We start from the raw sequence: 21889 nt of genomic DNA, 5'->3' as shown, positions 1-21889 counted from the left end.
AGAAGACCTTTTCTTCCATCTTCAGAATTCTCAGTTCATCTGGAGCTTTCCCTATGATGTCTTACTCTCTCTAGATCCTTTCATTGGGAACTGCCAGCTTAACATTGACATCTCAATTTCTTACCCCCCGAACTTACAGCTCTCTGTTCTCTCAAATTCATTATCAAACCTACTAACAAGGGTGTCACTGTTGATGTTTGGTGAGCAGGCCTCTACCTCACTCCTTTGATTCCTCTAATCTTTTTCTAAATAAAAGGTGCCATTATGGTACCAAGTATGGGCTCCAGCTGTGCTTTTTGTGGGATTCTTTGTTCCAGTCCTACTCAGGTATCCTCCCTCAGCGCTATTGTCTAGAACATTGATGACTGCATCGGTATTGCTTCCTGCTCTAGCTCAGAACTGATTATGGTATCGATTTTGCTTTAAATTTTCACTTCTCCCTTGTTTTCACATAGCTCAACTCCAACTCCTCCTTTCCTCAACTTTTATATCTCTATACTGGGCACAGCTGTCAGCCAATATCTACTATAAGTCCACTGACATCCATAACTACCTTGATTATATGTCCTCCCAACCTGCTTCCCACCTTCAGCTGGTGCAAGCTCGAGAGATTTCACCTCTTAAGACCACAAAATATAGCAGAATTAGGCCATTCAGCCCATCAAGTCTGTTCCGCCATTCAATCATGGTTGATAAGTTTCTTAACCCCATTCTCCCGCCTTTTCATGTACCTTTGATCTTTTAAGATTATAAGAAAATCTTATGATTCAGCACTTTATAACTTTCTGAACTCAAAATTGAGTTCAACAATTGTAGACCTGAACCACTCCCCCATTTGATCAAACAGCAGTTCCTGGTAATGATATTGCTGTCATTTACAGCTCATTTAGAGCCATCTCTTACTTCTTTATATGTTCCTTTACCACCTACTTTTGCCTTGCACTCTCATGCCTTTCGTATATTGAATCACTCCTGTCTGCCACCCTATCAAAGAGATTCCATTTTGTTCTTTCCTTGCTTCTGTACTTGTTCAAGCTGTTACAGCTCTAGTTGTGATGAAAGTCACAGACCTAAACACCAACTGTTTCCCTCTGTGCTGCCTGTTTCCAGCATTTTCTGTTTACCTTAAAAAGTAATGGGTGATCTGATTGGGGTGTTTAAAATGATTAAAAGGGCTAGACTGTATAATGATTTCAAATAGATAGGTTTGGGGTCTTATGCACAAGTTGCACATGGGTGGAAGTCGATCAGATATTAGGAAATTCTTCTTTTCCTAAAGCACTGTAGATCTATTTAACAAGTTACTGTCTTGAGTTGAGTGTGGATTTGTTGCATACATTAAAAGAGCTGGATCTGTTCATGGCTGAACTGTGGATGATGGTGTATAAAGGATGAGATAGTAAGCAATATAAATCATGGTCAATGTCGTTTTCTGAACTAGCTTTGATTAAGGGGGTTGGAGAGAAATTTTCCTATCAGAGTTGACCAATTTGTAAAATGTTTTGCCTCTCCCAGGTGATTTCATGGGTCCTGCGGGATAGGTATAGTGTGAATAATGCTGTTAAAAGGAATCACAACCATGTGAGGCAAGTTCAACGGACAAGCTAGTGGTTTCTTGTCCACCATTTCTGCACGTTTATACAATTGGATACATTAGGCTACTCGAATATACATAGCATTATTCACACTAAAATAAAGTATCCCCGATTTTCAAGTTTACAAGTGAAGAGAACCAATAGCAGAGAAAGATAGCGGAGAGAAAAGCAGGAAGAAAGCAAGAGGTAGAGACTTATTATTCTCAGGACAGGCCCATCTTAATTATATCACAACAAATGCTGGTTTGCTCTAGATAATTCAGTTCTAATTTTGACGCTTTATTTGAAAGTTCTACATTTTTCTAGTTTTTAAGAAATTTAGCATTTTTGCCTTGACATTTAAAAATGCCATAATTACTATTTTACTTCTCAGACCCACCATGTTACAACAAATGTTGAAAAATAATGAAATGTTGCTTAAATGGAAATTAGGATTTTATTAGTTTCTTTTCATATCTGCTTCAAAGGTTGTGAACATTTGGGTTTGTGCCATTTCAGCCCCAGAAATAGTTTTAGTCGTGTCTTTTGTTTCACATTTTTTTTGTGTGTTTTTACTATAGTCTCATAAGAAATATTGATCCAAATGTTTTCTTTGCTGACAAAAATACAGCTTTCATCAAGGGTTAAATCACTGTCATTTCTTTGAGGAAAACAGAACTGATGATAACCTGATAACTGAGGTTTTAAACTATATAATTCGGATGCATAAGAAGGAATACTATTGGGCTCTGAAACAGTCTTTCAACCAGTGACTGACAAATGAAACAAGTGAATGACTAATTCAAAATTTCAATAATCTGGCTATTGTATGACAATTAAACATTGCCGACAAATGATACCAAGTGTAAACAAATAAAACATGTAAACTTTAAATAGTTTTATCTTGAGCAGTGCAGCATAATCTGATGAATGATTATGGTAATCTCAGTCATACCCATGGACCAGATAATTAGTTTAAGAGACTCATAAAATTCTAAAGTAGTTGGACCAATTAAGCATACAAGTTAGGAAATAGCAAATAGATTTGATATATCAAAGTAAAACATGTTGGTATAGTATAAGGGTTAATCAGATTGACTTGAAGTGTGCTAATGTAAGAGTGTGAATGATTTAAGCAGAACTATGATTCTATATTGTAATATCTTAAAATAAGAGTGTACTGCTATTCGAAGACTAAATTAATAAGTAGACATGAATAAGAAAGAGTTCACAGACACACGTCAGGCAGAAAAACTCTCTTTGTTAATTAATTAAAGGAGGCATTGAAGCATTATTAAGGTAAGGATTTTCCTGAGGAAAAAAAAACCTCTAGGCAGGAAAGTTAGGGAGTGAGAATCAAAGAAAGGGAGTGAGAAATTGGTAGTTCTGCCCCCCAAGAGAGGCACTCTAAGATGGATCCATACCTATAAGAACAGAACAATTATGTTTCAAATGAAAATTTACAGCGTAACTATGAAGCTTGTGAATTCAGAAGAGGTGAGTAAAATGTATAAAAAGTGGGTGTAGGAACAAATACCTTAGAATTAGGTTAAGACCTGATCAACTTATCTATTGAGTTCAGAACATTCAGGTGTTTGAATTCTCTGGCTAAAACTCAGAAGATCTTGCTTGTAATATTGTCATTAAGTGCGTTGTTTAATTATTGTACACTTAATGAATCTGACAGTTAACACTGTGAACACTACTGATTTGAGGAATAAACATATACATTTGTAAAATGTTCTGATTTGAGGAGTAAGAATATACATTTACCTCTCCTCTAAAAATTGGTAATTTCGAAGTGCATATTCTCTTGATGTATCACAAAACATAGAATTAAGGTTCACTATCTGATTCTTCAAAAAGTAGGGTTAGATGGGCTAGTTGTCTGCCAATTTTCAATCCTGTCGGGTAAGTAAATTATTATAAAGACATGGCAGAATCAATAGCTAAATTATATAAAAGTTTAGAGAAATTTAGCCCTGAATTTCAAGGATCAAAATTTATGTTGGACGTGGTCTGAAACAAAGGCATATTTAAATGGGTTAAAACCCTCTGATGAGGAGCCTAACACCAAAAAGGACCTGATCATCTATGGGTTACTTGTAATTTGTAACGTCTTGATCAAACGGTTAGAACAATGCTCAGCACTATGCAATAAACAGGAAAAGATACATGAGAAATATAGGTACAATCTAAAGGATTGGTACAATCTAAAGGATTGGTACAATCTAAAGAATCACCCTTGACTCTGTTGGTCAACAGTCTACCTAACTCAGCCTCAAATATATTCAATGACCCACTCTTCACTGCTCTCTGGGGAAGAGAATTCCAAGACTAATGACTGTCTAAGGGAAGAAATTCATTCTCATCCGAGTCGTAAATGGCCAACAACTAATTTTCAATTGTGCTCTCACTTCTAGATTTTCCCATGACAGGAAATATTTCTTCAGCATCCACTCCCCCGCTCAGAAATTAAAATGTTTCAATAAGGTCACCCTCTCATTCTTCTAAACTCCAATGAGTATAGGCCCAATCTGTTCAACCTTTTCTAATAAGACAATCCCTTCATCCAAACCTTCTCTAAATTACCTACAATGCAACTATATCCCTCCTTAAACAAGGAGACCAAAATTGTATGCAGTACTCAATATGTGGCCTTATCAATCACCTGTACTGTAGTAAGAGTCTCTACTCTTTTATACTCCATCTGCCTTATAATTATGGCCAACATCCTATTTGCCTTCCTAATTACTTGTCGCACCTGCAAGTTAACTTTTTGTGATTCACATACGAGGACACCCAGATCTCTCCGTGCCACAGCATTCTGAAGTTGCTCTCCATTTAAATAACATTCTGCTTTTCTATTTTTCCTGCCAAAGTGGACAACCTCACATTTTCCTCCATTATGTTCCATCTGCCAATTTTTTGCCCACTCACCTAACCCATCCTATTTGCAAACTCTTTGTATCCTCCTCACAACTTTCTTTCCTACCTATCTTTGTATCATCAGCAAATTTGGCTGCAATTATGCAAGTCATTAATATAGATCACAGATAGATAAGGCCCAGTTCTGACCCATGTGGCACTCCACTAATTACAGTTTACCAAGTTGAAAATGAATCATTCATCCCAATTCTGTTTCCTGTTAGCCAATCCTCGATCCATGCTGATATATCATCCTCAACACCATGAGTTCTCATCTTGTGTAGTAACCTTTAATGTGGCACGTTATTGAATGCCTTTTGGAAATCAAAATACACTACATCTACTTGTTCCACTTCATCCACCTGCTTGTTACATACTCAAAGAATGCTAATATATATGTCAAAGAAATTTCTCTTTCATGGAACCATGTTGACTCTGATTGTATTATGTTTTCTAAATGCCTTGGCTCTATCTCCTTAATAATGGATTCTAGCATTTTCCCAATGACAGTTGTTAGGCTAACTGGCCTGTAGTTTTCCTGCTCGCTGTCTATTTCATTTCTTGAATAGAAAGGTTACATTTGCGGTTTTCCAATCTGCTGAGATTTTTTCAGAATCAAAGGAATTTTAGAAAATTACAACCAACGCCCCGCTATCTCTGCAATGACTTCTTTTAAGGCCCTAGGATGCAGGTAATCAGATCCAGGGGACTTGTCAGTCTTTATCCCATTAATTGGTGAGGAAAGTAAACAAAAAAATGCAGAAAACAGCAGGACTTTTCTTTTCTGTGTACTGTTGTTTGAAAATTGTTTACTTTTCAGAGCTACAGGTTGCATTGATTCCATCCCCTTATATCCTGCAATGTTAACCCTTTTGTGTAATCCTAATTTAGCTAGCATTATGAAGGTAGGAATTCAATGTTTAACTGAAAAAGCAAACAATATAAAGAGAAATTATAAGCAATGTTACGTTAGTACACCAATCTGATTAACCCTTTCCTTCCAGAAGAAAACATGAAGCTTAAACATGTGTAGCAGTCCATTTGCAAATAACACGATAGCTGGCTACATACTGCAAGAAAACAATTAGGCAAGACTGCTCCTGTAACCGAGCTAATAAAATGCAAGAAGGTATCTGAAAATATTTGAAGACAAGTCACAACAAGCTATTTTAACTTAATCCAAAAATCCAGTATTTACCTAAAATCCTGCATGTTCTATCGCCAAAAAGACTGATGTAACGAGAGGACTCAGGGAGGAGGAACAGAGAATTATGAGGTATTCGGGCCTCCAAGCTACAAACAGTCATAGATTGCACTTGCATTCATTAGAGAAAATAAGGAGACATGTTCCAGGTCTTTAAAATGCTCAAATACAATGATAATTCAGAGCTATGCAGATCATTTACCTTGGCGTGAGAATACAGAACACTAGCAAAATTAACAATAGAATTGGAAGAAAATGTCTTCCTCCTCATAGAAGACATGTGGAACAGACTCAGAGCAAAGGTTGTATTCATGACTTTAAAAGATAGTGAAGAAAAGGGTAGATAAGAATAAATAGGAACAGGTACATTCAAATATTCCATGGAACAAAATGGTTCCTATGCTACATAGACCACGGAAATATTTGCAGAAACCAATTGTTCGATATTGAATGTTATAGGTGATAAAGTTAGATTAATATCTGTATTAATACAGATTATTACAGGGCAGGGTAAAAGTAAAAATGTATAAAACTTTCCCTCAGACAATTTTCTAAGTGTGGTAGAGTTCATGATGCATGTGGTCTGTGGAAAAGCAGGCTTGATAGCCAAGGACAATTTTCATCCCAAGTTTTCTAACAAATATCTACAATTCACTAAAAAGTGATGTTTCTACGATTGATGTTTCTGCGACTGATGTATTTGCATATAATTAATACAACCAGCAGCACAAAATGTTAATTTGAAATATATTAAGTTCCAACCCTAAACAGTTTGAGAACAAAATATAAACTGTTGGAAAAGAATGTATAAAATGAAAAGCACTTCTATAAAAATGTACATATATTTTAAATGTTTACAATTAAATATTATATAGTGAATTTTCTTTAGGTTGTATATATATTTTACAGATCTCCAAAAATCTCCGCAACATACTTTCAATCAAAACCTATACGGTTTCAAATTTGGCTCATTATTTCTTTTATGAAAACATCTGAACTAACAACAATACCTCCACCAAAGCCAGGAACTGCTCCACTGTCATATTCCTCGCTTCCTTTAAGGAGGTCAAGATTCAGTAGCTACCAATATTCTGCCACTCAAGCATTAATAATTTCATAAATGAGCATTCACCCTGATCATATACAGTCAGGTTCTGTCACTTCTCTAATCTGCTTAGTTTATATATAAAATTAAAGGCAAAATAAAACACAATCTGCAGAATAATGGTCACCTACAAAGAGTCTTCAAGGTGCTTTCTTTATCAGGTTTTGCACTTTGCACGAAGTATTTGTGTTGTCTATATAAGGAAATAGGTGGAAAAGCATCAGAGGAACATAATTTAAAATACCACTAGTGCTTCTGTTACATTTAATATTGCTGTAGTACATTTATAAAAGCAGATACCATCATGTTCACATTTTACTTTGTTATGGCTATACCTTAAGGAATCAAGGCAGTTGTGATCATTATTTCTGGAGAAAACAGAACCGACATATAAAAGGATTTCTTCTCAAAACTATATTCACTGATTTGGCAGCATCAATTTATACACTTGAGGTTTAAAAATGGAAATATTCTAGTAAACTAATGATGGGCAAATCTGGCTTTATTAATTCCCGAGACCGATTCAAATGCGAAAACATTCTTAAACCTGCGATATGTATTCCATTTATAACAGCTTAAAAGGCATAGGTGCATATACTTTTAAGCTAACAGAAAAGCAAGCAATATTAGCTGTAAACAGAATATTCTGATTACGCACCAAGATTTATCCATATTCCTCCAAGTTTCAGAATCTTCCATATTGTTTCAATGTAATCAACAACATTATGTGCAGTGTCAATGAAGAAACACGTTGCTACACAGTCCCATGTGTCTGTTAATGCAAAAAACTGAAGTTATTTTATATTTGTGTAATATGAAGACTCAAGAAAATAATTCTTCCACTCTTATGAAAAAATATCCTGAAAGAAAATAAGGATGATAAAATTTACATTCAGCTTCACCCAGGCAGTTGATCCTATCTTCATATTATTAAATCAATTATGGACACCGCCGGCTCTGGGATGGCTGGGTGATGGGAGGAGGCCAGGAAAACAATGGTGAGCCATCTCAGGATGGCTCCATGACACAACCTAGCTGCTGGGTAAGTTTCCCTTGATGCCACAGGCATGCCGCTGAAATTTAGCACTTTGTCCATATTTGGACCAGGCTGTAATGAGGTTGTAATGCTTGAATGTAAATAATAGCATGAAATGAAATTCAAAGATTTGGATGAAGATGGTTTAGACTGTATTAAAACCACTACTGTTGCAGCTCCATTTGAGTTATAAATGCACTACGGTAAAAATAGGTATTTTTGTAGAATAACTGTCAAGAATGGATTTGCTTACTTGGTTCTGTATAGATCTCCTGGAAATCTCCTGCTGTCATAGAAAAGTTAGCATGAGATGGAAGACTATGTGAATTAACATCAGGAAAATGGACTGGTCGGATCTGATCAGCTGATCGCTTGTTGTTACTAAATTGATGTATCCAGGGATAAAGTGTCATTGTGTTAACTCCAGTACATCTAAAAAAGGGAAATGAGTAAAATTGTGCACTTTAATACACCATAATCACATTTAGATTTTTCCAAACAAACAAAAAAATCAAACTAAAACAGAAAAATTCAGGTATGAAGGCCCATCCAAACTCAAAATGTTAGCTCTATTCTCTCTCCACAGATGCTGTCAGACTTGCTAAGATTTCCCAGCATTTTCTGTTTTTGTTTCAGATTCCAGCATCTGCATTAATTTGTTTCTAAAACAGAGAAGAGCTGGAAATACATAGATCAGTCAGTATGTGGAAAGAGAAATAAAATGAGGTTAAGATTGCAAGTCAGACTGATGAGAGATTTGGACGTTACCTATCTTTTTTCTCTTTATAAATTCTAACTGGTATGCTGTGTAATCCAGCAGTTTCTAATTGTTTTCAAGACCAATCATACAGCTTTATTTCAAATTAGAAAACAGTTTTAAAACTACACACCGTAGTAATTTCTGAAGTCATACTCTACCTGTTGAGTACAAAATGTGAACAGAAGAGCATGTATAGACTCCACTCATTACCCTGGCAGCTATAGCCCAGTCTTGCAATCTCCCAGGCTAGTCTTCCAAGTCCTGCTCCTGGAACAAGTATGTTCATATCAGCAGGATTGCTGTATTGAAAGAGGAATAAATCATAATTAATTTAATATGCAAAAATGCAGCTGGGAAATTAAACAATTATCGAGTGTACATCAAATGGTTCAAATGGATTAGTCAGGTTTTCTATCATATTGCACCTTTGGCAATTACAAATTAACAATACCGGGAACTTTGAGCCTTCAAATATAGGTATGTTCAGCCATTTCTTGTTTGAAAATTCATACTTCAATTGGTTTCTGTATTTGTAGTCAACAAATGTTTTGTAAAGCTAAGTTATCATTCAGATTTGATTGTTTAGAACCAACTATTTTGATAATGCAATAACCTAAATGTTTCATCTTATGGTGGCCTTCATTACAAGAGGACTGGAGTACAGAAAAAAGGATGTCTTACTGCAGCTGTACAGAGCCTTGGTGAGACCGCACCTGGAGTATTGTGTGCAGTTTTGGTCTCCTTATCTAAGAAAGGATATATTGCCATAGAGGCAGTTCAGTGAAGGTTCACCAGACTGATACCTGGGACGGCAGGATTGTCCTACGAGGAGAGATTATGTCGGCCAGGTCTCTATTTACTGAAATGGGGTGGGGGGGGGGGGGGGGAATTTAATTGAAACGTATACAATTCTGAAGGACTGGGCAGACTGGAGGTAGGATGTTATTTCGTTTGGTTGGAAGGGGTCACAGTCTCAGGATATGAGTTAGGCCATTTAAGACTTAGATGAGGAGAAACCTCTTCATTCAGCAGCTGGTGAACCTGTGGAATTCTCTACCACAAAAAGCTATGACGGCCAAGTAACTGAATAATTAAAAAGGAAATAGATAGGTTTCTAGATAGGTGTCAAGGAGTATGAAGAGTGTGTGGGAGTATGAAGTTGAGATAGAGAATCAGCCATGATCATATTGAATGGTGGAGCAGGCTCGAAGGGCCAAATGGCCTCCTCCTATTTTCTGTTTCTAACTCTACTACAGTGGCTTATAATTAACAGCAGCGTGCCATGAGCAGCAGTGTGATCCACTTGGCTCAATCATGTGTGAAAGAAAGGTTAATTTTTAGTTTTCATTCTGTTGTAAGACTATGGATGTCAAAGAGCATACAGAGTAAGACAACACAAAAAAGTAAACTTATCAGATGTTTAAAGCACAACAGAACTCCTTTCGGCTTTCTGCAGTAAAGAAAGTGGAGGGGTGAAATAAAAAAATAGGCAAGGAGAGAGCAAAAAAAATTGGAAAGTAAAATCAAGGAAAACTGAAAAATGCTTTATAAATGCTTAAAAAGCAAGAGGATAACTAAGAAAAGAGTAAGGCCAATTGGAGACAGAAAGATAATTTGAGTGACAGTGGAAGACCTGGGCATGATCCTTAATAAATGATTTACATTTGTTTTCAAAGTACACATAGCTAAGGAGGAGCAGTGTGAAATATTAAGTTAAACATAGCAAGGAAGGAAATATGGAAAAGTTTAGCACCCTTAAAAGTGGATACATCACTAGGTCTGGGTGAACTGTATCACATGCTGCTAGACGAGCCAGGAAAGAAATAATGAAAGCTCTGAGCAACATTTTCCAATCTCTGGGTACAGGTATGATGCAGAAAAACTGGAGGGCTGCTAATGTTGTACCATTGTTTAAAAAAGGGATCGCCCAATCAGCCTAAGCTCAGGTAGACAGATTATTGGAAAAAAATCTGAGTGACAAAACCATTGGATTAATCAAGGATAATTAGAATTTATTTGTTAACAGAATGTCGCATCTGACTAACATGATTGAATTTTTTGAGGGGGTAACAAGGAGGATTGATGAGTTATTTAATGTAGTCTATTTGAATTTTAGCAAGGCATTTGACAAAGGCAAACATACAGGGCTATGCATCAAGAACTAGATAGTGGAATTTGGTTGCATAGCTAAGGAGGAGCAGTGTGAAATATTAAGTTAAACATAGCAAGGAAGGAAATATGAAAAGGTTTAGCACCCTTAAAAGTGGATACATTTTGGCCTGTACGGATGACTCCTTTTGTGACATAAATTCTTTTCCATGTTCCTATTTTTGATGTCAATCAATTAATTTGTCAGTAATATATATACTATATATATAATTATACATACTGGTTTGTATGTAGTTTGCTCATGTGCCTTGAACGTTTTAATCAGAAATTTGGAAACTGAAAATAACTTTGAACGGTTAGCTATTTATGGTGCATCAGTTTCTGCAGAAATGTTGATTCAATTCTTGTAACACTGTTTCTCCAGGTGGAGCTGCATAGTAATGATCCACACTGGGATATATGAATATAGATCCCTAGTTCCCATTCCACACAACCTGAAGCAAAATCTCAGATGTGACACATAAAAACACAGAATAGAGGCCAAAATGTTCCATGCACAGAGCAAAACACATTAGAAAGGGAACCTCCTATAGCAGTTCATATGTTTGTTGGCAGCAGAGGAAAAAGAGATGTTATGAATAGACTTGGCAGCATGTTGTCCAGGTTTTTTAACCACAGAAAATGTGGAGTCTGGTGAGGGAGGAAAGCTTCTGAGGGGAGTAAACAAGTGCGATTACACACAGTTACAAGATATGTGCGCAAAGGAAAAGCATTTGAACACTGTTCCAGTAACTTGCAGAACAATGCTAAAAAGGGAGACAAAATAATCAAAAAGGGTTACTCAGCTTTTCAAAGCTTAGCACTTTAGTTCTTAACTCACCTAATTCTAGCATTCAACTGCACTTTGAATGTTCCAGTATTTTTGACTCTACTATCATTACATTGTTATGTTCCAAAGAAGATTGTGCATGTTTCACTTCAACAGGGGCATAATGCTTCAACATATCATTATTGGCAATTTTAATAATATATTGTATGTAATTTACCTGAATCAAACTGAATTAACTTATCTATGTTTCTGCTGGCAAGAATGGCTGTTTTAAAAAAAAAATCGATAATCATATATTTTCCTTTCAATTAACATAATTGCTATGAAAGCAATTTTAATTGGATAAATGCAATATGCCCGATTGATTGTAATCAAACCTTGATAAAAAAAGTAGCATTACAGCTAACATTATGGAAGAACAATGCACATTGAGTAAAGTTCTACCAGTCACCCAGCAAGTTGGTTCTGCATTTGACTGGTTCCATTCTTATCTAATTGCAGCCAGAAAATTGTCAAAAATGATTTCTCTTCCCATTCCTGCACAGCTTCCTATGGTGTTCCCCAAAGATTTATTCTTGGCCTGTTCCTAATTCTAATCTATATCCTGCCCCATCTGACATTATCCAAGAATACACCAGTTTCCACTTGAATGCTGGTGACAACTAGCTCTACCTCATCACCATCTCTCTCAGCCCCTCCACTGTCTCTAAACTGTCAAATTGCTTGTTACTGGGTGAGCAGAAATTTCCTTCAATTGACTATTGTGTGGACTGAAGTCACTGCCTTTGGTGCCTGCCACCAATTCAGTTCCCTTGCCTCTGACTCCATTCCTCTCCCTGGCAGCTGTTTGAGGCTAAACCAGGCTGCTCGCAAAATTGGTGTCATATTTGACCCTGCGATGAGCTTTCAAACAAATATCCTACAGGGTGCTAAAAATACCTTTTTCCATCTGCATATAAGTTGCTGTCTCCATCCTTGCTTCAGCTCTTGCGCTGCTAAAACCTTCATTCCATGTCTTTGTTACCTCCAGATGTGATTATTAACACATTCCTGGCCAACCGTGTGCATTCGACCCTCCATAAACTTGAGGTAATCCAAAACTCAGCTACCAGTGTGCGAGCTTGCACTAAATCCTGTTCACCCATTCCCCCACATGCTGACTGACCAACGCTGGTTCCTGGTTAAGCAACACATTTAGTTTGGCTGTTTTATTATTGCAAGTACGTGCCTTGCTGGCTATGTATTTTGGAGAGTTTACGTTTCAATTTTCTCCCCAGAGCTCCTGGAAGTGATGATTCTTGCTGAGGTATAGCTCTCCAGGCAAACAACATCATGGCAGTATCACCCAAGTGATGTGTGTTCTGTGTGGAGTACTGGTAACAAGTGTGAGCAAACTATTTGGCCATGCTGACCCAAATTCTCAATCAATTTTTGCGCAAATCTGCTTTACAACAGAAAGCACCGGAATGTGACCAAGGTTTTTGACTGCTATTTTCCTTCTAACTAGGGACAGAGACCAACTATGATGGCCCACTGCTGTCACAGCTGAGATTAGCTAACTCAGTACAAAACACAAGTCATGCATTGAATCTAGTCTGCTAAAATCTTCAATTGAAACTGTTCTAGAATAAAAAGGCTAGTAGATAAAATTATTTTCATTGATTTCTCATTCAGGGTTCTAAACATATTTTTTGGAACAAATACTGTACCATTCATCCTGAGGGAAATATTTTACGATTTCTTCAATGATTGGCCGATAACAAGCATCCCTTTCAGCCTTGCCATCATCACTCCAATCCCTTACAAATTGTTTAATGGTGGACTTCAGTTTGTCCATGTCAAAGGTGGATGCTGGTTTTAATCGTGCTGGGTCAGCCTGTACATGTTACAATAAAAAAAATATTTATCACTGAATGATCTCCCAATGAAAAAAATGGCCTATTAAGAAAAATCTGGTGTGAGACTTCTGAATTCCGCTCTCCTAATTTTTTGTATTTTCCAACTCATTGCATGGATTGCAAAGAACTATATACAAACACAACACAAATATAGGCCATTTATCCCAACCAGTCAACACTGGTGTGTATCTTCCACATTAGAGATACCCCGTAATTCCATATTCCTGGCTCCTTTCTATATATCCTCATTCTACAATGAACCCATTCTTAAATGTTGGCATGGTCTTTGCTTCAATCACTAACTCCAACATTGCATTCCATAGTCTCACAACCCTCAACTTTTATATTCCATCCCTTTTGTCATAAAACCCAGTATTCCAACAGCTTTTTAAAAACTGATCTTATCCACCAAATGCACTGAATTTTAATGTCTTGTGAATCTGAAAACCAAAACCCCACTGGTTATCCACATCATCCAGCTGGCATCCCCCCCCCCCCCCATTCAAAACATATACATACAGTGAACGGTCTCAAAATAGAACCTTGTGGGGCACCATTACTCACTTGATTGTTAGCCGGGTTCAGTTGGTAGCATTCTCGCCTCTGATTCACAAGGTTCTGGGTTCAAGTCCCACTCCAGGGCTTAAGCACAAAATCTATGCGAACATTCCAGTGAAGTACGAAGAGAATGCTGCACTGTCAGGGGGATGTCATCTTTCAGATGACGTTTTAAACCAAGGCCCCCGCCGCTTGCTGGGGTAGATGTAAAAGATCCCAAGTCACTATTTTGAAGAAGAGCAGGGAAGTTATCCCCGGTGTCCTGGCCAATATTTATCCCTCAATCAACATTATATTTCCTACAGTACAAGTGACTACACTTTAAAAAAAGTACTTTGGAAAAGCGCTTTGAGATATCTGCTAGTCTTGGAAGGATTATATAAATGCAAGTCCTTCTTCCTTTTTACTTCAACCACTCTGGGGAGTTGCTCCCAAATCCTACTCTATTTCCTCCCTTCTGACCAACTTTTAATCCGATTTGATGTCCTCAAACTAATTCCATACCCCCCAATCATCTCCAATGGTATCCTGGCTCTACCTAGTCAAAGGCTTTCTGAATGTCCACACACACTACAATTATTTCAACCACCATTTGTGTCATCTCCATAAAGAATGTAGCGATGTCTCACCTGACAAAGGACCCCAAGTAGAATTATTGAGCAATCTTAATGCAGTACACAGCTATTAAAATCCGCAATACAATATGACTTGGATATCATGTTCATTATGTTACTTGAAATAAATTATATGCCATATAGAAATGCTGCACTTTGCAGTGAAGGGATGGGAATGGAAGGAAGATGGCACCCTTCTGAATTTGCAGTGCTACAATAAAACTCAATACTTCATCCAGCAATGATATATTTCATCTAGCAGTGAGTGTTGCTATGTCTTCCTCACCCCACACAAGTTCATTTTCCAGGAGAAGCCATGTGATACTAATCAGAAATGGAAGCTCTGTTTAATTTTGCCACCCAGAGATACTGAGGTCAACTTCAGCATTTGGAAAACGGTACAGGCTGAAACAAACTAACCCAGCCTACTACACTACTGTACTACTACCCACTGAGGATCACAATTTATTAAAGTGATAACACAACCATTAATGCTCGAAAGATAGGAAATATTGTCTACATTGTATTTGACTTAAAAGATTGTAATGTCATTTTAGAAATTAGACGATATCAATAAAATATTTGACTTAAGGTCATCAACTTGCATGCACTCCCAGGTATCCACTGTTCTCCATAGTACAAAACTGTGAAGGACAGATATTACCATTTTAATATTGTACAATTATCCTGACACGTAAATAAATCCCTAAATATTGCATGATTAAGTAAAAGCCAAGCTTATAGTACCAGAAATTAAATAAATTTATTTGCATGCACACATGTACTAGATAGTTAGTACGAATTCAAAACACGTACACAACCTCAAGTTGTTTTTGAGCCAATGCATGCAGCGGATTATCAAAATGATTCCATATTTGTGTTTCACTTACCTCCATATCTATAACTCCATATTCCTTATTTTCAAACATGTGATTGCAATTGTTAATAATTGCTTTCAGGATCTCGTAGTTATGTTCAACACACTCCCTTAATTTGTTCACGTGAGGAAGGAAATTAGGAAGCAGCTTCCGATGAGCTGCTGGAAGGGATTGGAATTGCTTTTCAGAACGAGTTACCCTCTCATGTGCATAAATCCTGGAAAGTGAAGTTGCATTGAAAAATGAGCAGGGAAAATTGTGAACAGTGCAACACATTTTCACAAGCATAACTGCTGAACCTACAATTTTTCATCTTATAGCCTATAAACTGATACCAAAGTGCTGGAGTCCATCATTCAAATCATACTACATTAATATTAATGCCAACTATCTTTACTAAAAAAAATGAAATTACCAATATAAGTTTGCACATAAAACTGCTATCAATATTTAAGATCATTCTACCAAAATAATCACAATTTGCCAGAAAATTGGTCAGCGAAATTAAGCAAGATGCTTAAAACAGACATGGGCTGAATTCTCCGACTTTGCCTGCAGCTGGGATTCTTTGGTCCCAATGCTGTGAACGGAGATTTGGCTGAGCACCAAATTCTCTGTTCTTGGGGCAGCGGCACATGGCGTGAGAGACTGGAGAATTCCGGCCATTGTATCTTTTAATGACTGGCTACAAGAACCGCACCCGAAATTATGACAAATTCCAACAAGTCCCTATTGATGTATCACATTTGTAAATCCTATGAAGAACACCAATGCAATGTTTCTAGTTAGTCTGTGCTCTCCAAGTTCTGAATAATACATAGTGAGAGGCATCTGCATGGATACATGAATAGGGAGGGAATAGAGGGATACGGGGCCTGAGTAAGGGCAGAATGTTTTTTTTAGTTTAGTTAGGACATCATGATTGGCACAGGCTTTGAGGGCCGAAGGGCCTGTTCCTGTGCTGTACTTTTCTTTGTTCTTTGTACTTGCACAGAAGGAAGAAAACGAGAATATAAAGAGAAACGGATGTAATAATACAACACATATCTATAACCTCCAAATGAGTCAAAACAGTAAACAACTTCGGTTTTAGAATCACCCTCAAGTTAAACAAATGCAAACAATATAATTCCAAAAAGACCATCTCAACTATTCCCTGTAAAAAAAAATCTAGAAGCTGGTCCTTTGCTTTCAATACTAATACTTTAGGAGTTTATAACAAAGGAATGGAATTCCAAAACTGCTTGTAGCTACTTTCCTGGGAATTATCAAACCTATTGACACAGATTAAGTGTCTCTTTAAATTTGAAGCGACAGAGAAGTGTGAAGCAAATTACTGAGCTACGACTTAATTAGATCTTTTTTTTTAAACAGGGTATGGACAGTGACTCATTAGTAGCACTCTTGCCTTTGATTCAGAAGAACACAAGAACTGAAGAAAAAGTGGACCATCCAGCCAGCTCCACCATTAAATACAACCATAGCAGATCTTATGTTTCAACCTCCCCCTATGTCCCTCGATTTCCAAGAAACCAAAAAATCTGTCTATCCCAGCCTTAAATATATTCAATAAGGGAGCAGTCATAACCCTTTGGGGGTAGGATTTCCAAATACTCACAACTCTGAGTGAAGAAATGCCTCATCTCAGTCCTAAATTGTCCCCTTATTCCCATGTTCTAAGTTCCCCTGCTAGTGGAAACCACTTCTCAGTGCCTACACTATCAAGCCTAGAAGATTGCATGTTCAAGTCCCATTTCAGAGACTAAAGTAAAAAATCAAGGCAGGCACTACAGTATCAAGGAAGTGCTGCACAGATAATATGTTAAAGTGAAGCCCTGGATACATGATTGGCACAGGCTTTGAGGGCCCATGTCTGTTTTAAGCATCCTGTGGCATTACTTCGAAGAGCAGAGGAATTCCTTCAAATCTCAACCAGCGTCACTAAAACAAATCATCTGATCTTTGTTACATTGCTGTTTGTAGGATCTTGCTTTTCACAAACTGGTTGTTGAATTTTTTATAACAGTACAAAAGTACTTCATTAACTGTGCATCAATTTGGAATATTGAGGTTTGTGACAGGCACTATATGAATTTGAGTCTCATCAATTAATGAAATTGCTTTGATATTTGGTTGGTGTCAGAATATTTATTTTAATGATGAAATCACTGAAATAAACACACACTAATAAAGTCTTAAAAAACCTCAGAAAAAAACAAAATCGAACTATTCTGCTACCAGCTGAATCAAGAGGGTGAACTACAGCAAAACTATAAGGTATAAAAAGTTAATGGCCAAAGTAATACTCTAACAAAATAACCAACTATAAATAAAACTGAAAATGCGTTCACAGCTAAAACTGCGTCAAAGATATGATCCATCTGTCTGTCATAGTTTGAGTGCTCATTCAGTTCTCTTTTAACAGTCCGAATAAAATTTCCATGATTGAGCCCTGCCGTTACAACCTGAAATTTGTACCATTGCTACCAAATACATATTTCACTTGATTTCATTGAATTTTTATACTGTAGTCTGCCACATTAAATCTTGCATTATTTCATCACTTTAAGCATATAATAAAAGTAATATAAAAATCTGGTGCATAGTTCACCCTTCCACACTTAAAAAAAAATTAGCACCTGAAAACATGGGCTATGACTTAAGACATTAAAGCAAGCAACACATTGTTCAACTCTCAACCTAAAGTTACAGGAACAATCTCTGCCTTTGATCAAATGGTGTACGACATATCCATGAATGAAAGACATGCATTTAGAGAAAAGTAGTACACTAGTGAAGGAAAGCCAAAACTCTTCAAGGATCTCAATGATCAGTTTAAAACATAGAGACATACCTTCCCAGTTACATCATGCTGTATCTAGTGACGTCAACATACTTATTACATAATAATTAAAATTTATGGCTAGCAGATAGTTTAAGCCTAATTCATTCCAGAATTCTGCTAATATGCTGTTCAAATGAATTACTGCCTTGTTGCTTATCAGTGCCATTCATTGATACAAAATGTTGTCTTCAATCCAAGTGTGATCAACATTCCATTTTCTCTGTCATTTTAGCTCTCATTGTCTCCACTACATAAACTGAATGCCAAGATAATCTAAAAGTGAGAGAGGGGCACTGTTACAGGGATGCATTAGAAAATATGAACCAATCCCTCGATTTTCAATTTTCACTTCAAACAATTGTTCAGTGAAAACAATAGCATTATTTCATGTATTGCTTGTGTGTTGTTGACTGTAGTTCATCATATTCTATAATGTTTAAGACTGGTGTTTGACAGATTAAGAGTCAGCAGAAGTGGGGTGATCACAGCAGAACTGCAAATTCACTATTAGAACATTGTGCTCGCATGCCGAGCATCCACAAACCAGGACTGTTAATCCTGTCTTAATGAGGAAATGTTTAAAATTTATGTTTGAACACATTCTCAATATAGTTGCTCTCGATTTCATTTTAAGCTTAGTGCAAGTTATTGCATGATATTTTCAGATACATGGGTGGAGAAGTCAGTTGGATTACTTTCACAGATCTTTTATTTTCAAACATGGAATCACTACTTATTATGAAACATATGGCATATGATGTATTTTGATGCTAATGCGATTAAGACATTTAGAATTCATACTTTTCCTGGCCTTTTTTGATTTCTTGCATCTACTAACTTCTTGGGGACATTCAGAATTAAGCTAAATCTATATATATATGTACATATTATATGTTTTTCTTTCCTTATTTCATTTACTTACAGCAGCCAAAAGCAAATCTTGTTTCGGACAGCCTTAATTTTCTTAACTGGAGACTCAATGTAGAAAATAAAATTGTTCCATGCATAATGGATGCAAGACTTATATCTTCGTAACTTAATTTTAATTTGAAAAGTATTTTAATGAAAATGAGAAATTTATGATATATGTAAAATACAATGTCATTCAGTGCTGTGTTATTTACTTTCAATAAATTACTTTAATACCCTTGGATCCTCTACAAAGCATCGGAAGTGAAATCAAATTGAATCCCGAAAAATGTATTGAAAAAAATCAAGAAACAAGTGGAAATTATGTATTTTATTTTTTAAATCAAATTCAGTTGTCAAACACATATTCTGAACATACAAGAGAGTTCCAAAATGGATCTCCTAATTTAGAATGAATGTGGAGTACTGACACTAACAATGGTAATAGTTTTTAATGGAATGTAAGAATAAAAATAAGAGCCTGATTAGACCATACAGCTCCATGAGCCTGCTCTAATATTCATTAAGCTCATGACTGAACCTTCACTTTGACTCCACTTTCCAGCTTGATTCCCATATGCTTCAATTCCCCTAGAGTCTAAAAAGCTATCAATCTCTGCTTGAATATATTCAATGAATGAGCAGCCATGGCTCTGGGTAGACAATTCCAAAGATTTACAACCCTTTGAGTCATGAAATCTCAATCCTAAATGGCAAATCCCTCACCATGAGACAATGACCCCTAGATCTAACCAGGAGAAACAGCCTCTCAGCATCTACCCTGTCACACGCTCTTAGAATCAAAGAGATCACCTTTCTTTCTTCTAAACTTCAGTATGGGCCCATTCTACTCAAAGACCAACCCTTTCAGTGCAGGAAATAACCTTGTGAACATTCACTTTGCCCCCTCTAAGGCAAGTACAGAGACAAAATCTCTACACATCACTCCAGGTGCCGTCTCACCGAAGTTCTATAATATTGCAACAAGAATTCCTTATCTTGGTACACTAACGCTTTAAATTAACAAAACTTACCTATATTTTCAACATTTGCCTTCCAATAACTGCATGTGTTTCCTCAGTGTTTCCTTTACAAGGGCATCCCAATTCTTCCGAATACCAACATTTAATTTATGTATTACTTTATTTAAAAAATATTTTTCTACTTTTCTCACCAAAGTGGAAAAAACCTCATTGCACCACATTATAATCCCATCTGTTGCCTTCATGCCTGCTCACTTAACCTGTCAACATCCCTTTGCAAGCTCTGCTTTCTCCTCATTCCCATCTAGCTTTGTATCATCTGTAAACTGAGCTACATTACACTTGATCCTACAAACTTTAACAAAGACTTCGGTGAAAATAGCTGAGGCTGCAACACTAATCATTGTGGTACCCCACTAGTAACAGCATACCAACTTGAAAATCCATTTATTCCTTGTGTTTTCAATCCTTTAACCAATCCCCTTCTATGCTAATATATTAACCACAACTCCACGAACCCTTATATGGCATATTCTTTTGTGTGGGACCTCATTGAATTTACTAACACCCATGTAAAAAAAAGTTTAACAACAGAAATGTCTAGATCAGCACAATGATGGTTGATGCTACAACAAATGAATTCCTGCAATATTTTACAGCAGCAGATAATACACACATCTGAAGCCTATCTGTATGGGACACAGCATTTCAAAGGTATTCCTCCTTTTCTCTAACAACTGTTCATCGGAATCCTAAACTTCTCTTCTTACCCCCACAAACATAGGGAGCTACTCTTGGATTAAAAAGGTCAGTAGATTAAGTTCCTTACAATGTTCCATTGCGGGAGGGAAGAAGAGATAGAAAAAGCAGGAGGCCAATGAGAGATTACATTTAAACCATTTGCCTAGATTTTCAGTCATTTTGCAACAACCCGGTCCTTTAAGTCCCCTGGAAATTACAATAGGGAAAAGAATGATTTATCAACAGAAAAACGTAAATTGCTCTGAACAGACATGCAGGTGATTATGAAGAAGCTAAGTAAATGTAAATGGTGCTACAGGCCCAGATTTGTGTGTTGCTGTCAGGAAAGCCACTGACCACCTCCCCCTCTCAGGCCTGGGCTGCCTCCTCTTTCTCACTGGGTGGCCGCTGTTTATTTCCAGTTTACCTATAATATCTAAAAGCATTAATGATTTTCCAGAAGTGCTCTTTCTCCAAGCGTTCCTCCTCCTCTTTCTCTTCTTCCCCGGGGCAGTGCTCATTCCCCTCGTTCTCCATCTTCTTTCCTTCCCTCGGCGAAGCCGCCACCAGCAAGACACCTTCCTCACAACCGCGCCGAGGAGACGGCGGCAGCGAGAGCAGCCACCCGACACCCCCACACACACACACACCGACCACATTCCCCGCCTCACAGCGACACCCAGAGGCTCGGAGGTTGAACCAACAGAACGCCTGTCGCGATACTCTCACTTTACTTTAAACTCCACCTTAATACACACGCAGCATGGTGGCACAGTGCTTAGCACGGCTACTTGGGTTACTGTCTATGCGAAGTTTGCACATTGCCTGTGTGGGTTTGAAAAAAAAGTGTTGGTTAGGTGCATTGGCCGTGGTAAATTCTCCTTCCATGTACCCGAACAGGCACCAGAGAGTGGCAAC

The 21889-nt window shown here is 37.2% G+C and overlaps 1 protein-coding gene across 4 annotated transcripts in view; it reads right to left on the bottom strand.

Moving 5' to 3' along the window:
• carnmt1 (carnosine N-methyltransferase 1) overlaps nt 1-21639 on the bottom strand; it is a 33057-nt gene extending 11418 nt beyond the window's left edge. Inside the window, exons 1-7 of one of the 4 annotated variants that reach the window (XR_013498173.1) lie at nt 21399-21639; nt 15506-15710; nt 13255-13421; nt 8766-8906; nt 8101-8279; nt 7470-7583; nt 6943-7004 (exon numbers count right to left, since the gene is read on the bottom strand). Coding sequence is in view for 2 of the 4 variants with exons in the window: in XM_078214534.1 (XP_078070660.1) it covers nt 7470-7583; nt 8101-8279; nt 8766-8906; nt 13255-13421; nt 15506-15710; nt 21399-21508 (916 nt within the window). In the remaining 2 variants the exon portion in view is untranslated. The remainder of the gene's footprint in view (nt 1-6942; nt 7005-7469; nt 7584-8100; nt 8280-8765; nt 8907-13254; nt 13422-15505; nt 15711-21398) is intronic. The other 3 variants (XR_013498174.1, XM_078214534.1, XM_078214535.1) reach the window with 3 other exon arrangements.
• Nucleotides 21640-21889: the final 250 nt, after the last annotated feature.

The sequence above is a fragment of the Mustelus asterias genome, chromosome 6, assembly GCF_964213995.1.
Source record: "Mustelus asterias chromosome 6, sMusAst1.hap1.1, whole genome shotgun sequence".
Classification (NCBI taxonomy): domain Eukaryota; kingdom Metazoa; phylum Chordata; class Chondrichthyes; order Carcharhiniformes; family Triakidae; genus Mustelus; species Mustelus asterias.
The sequence above is the reverse complement of the archived record's forward strand: the minus strand, read 5'-3'. Positions and strand labels throughout refer to the sequence as shown.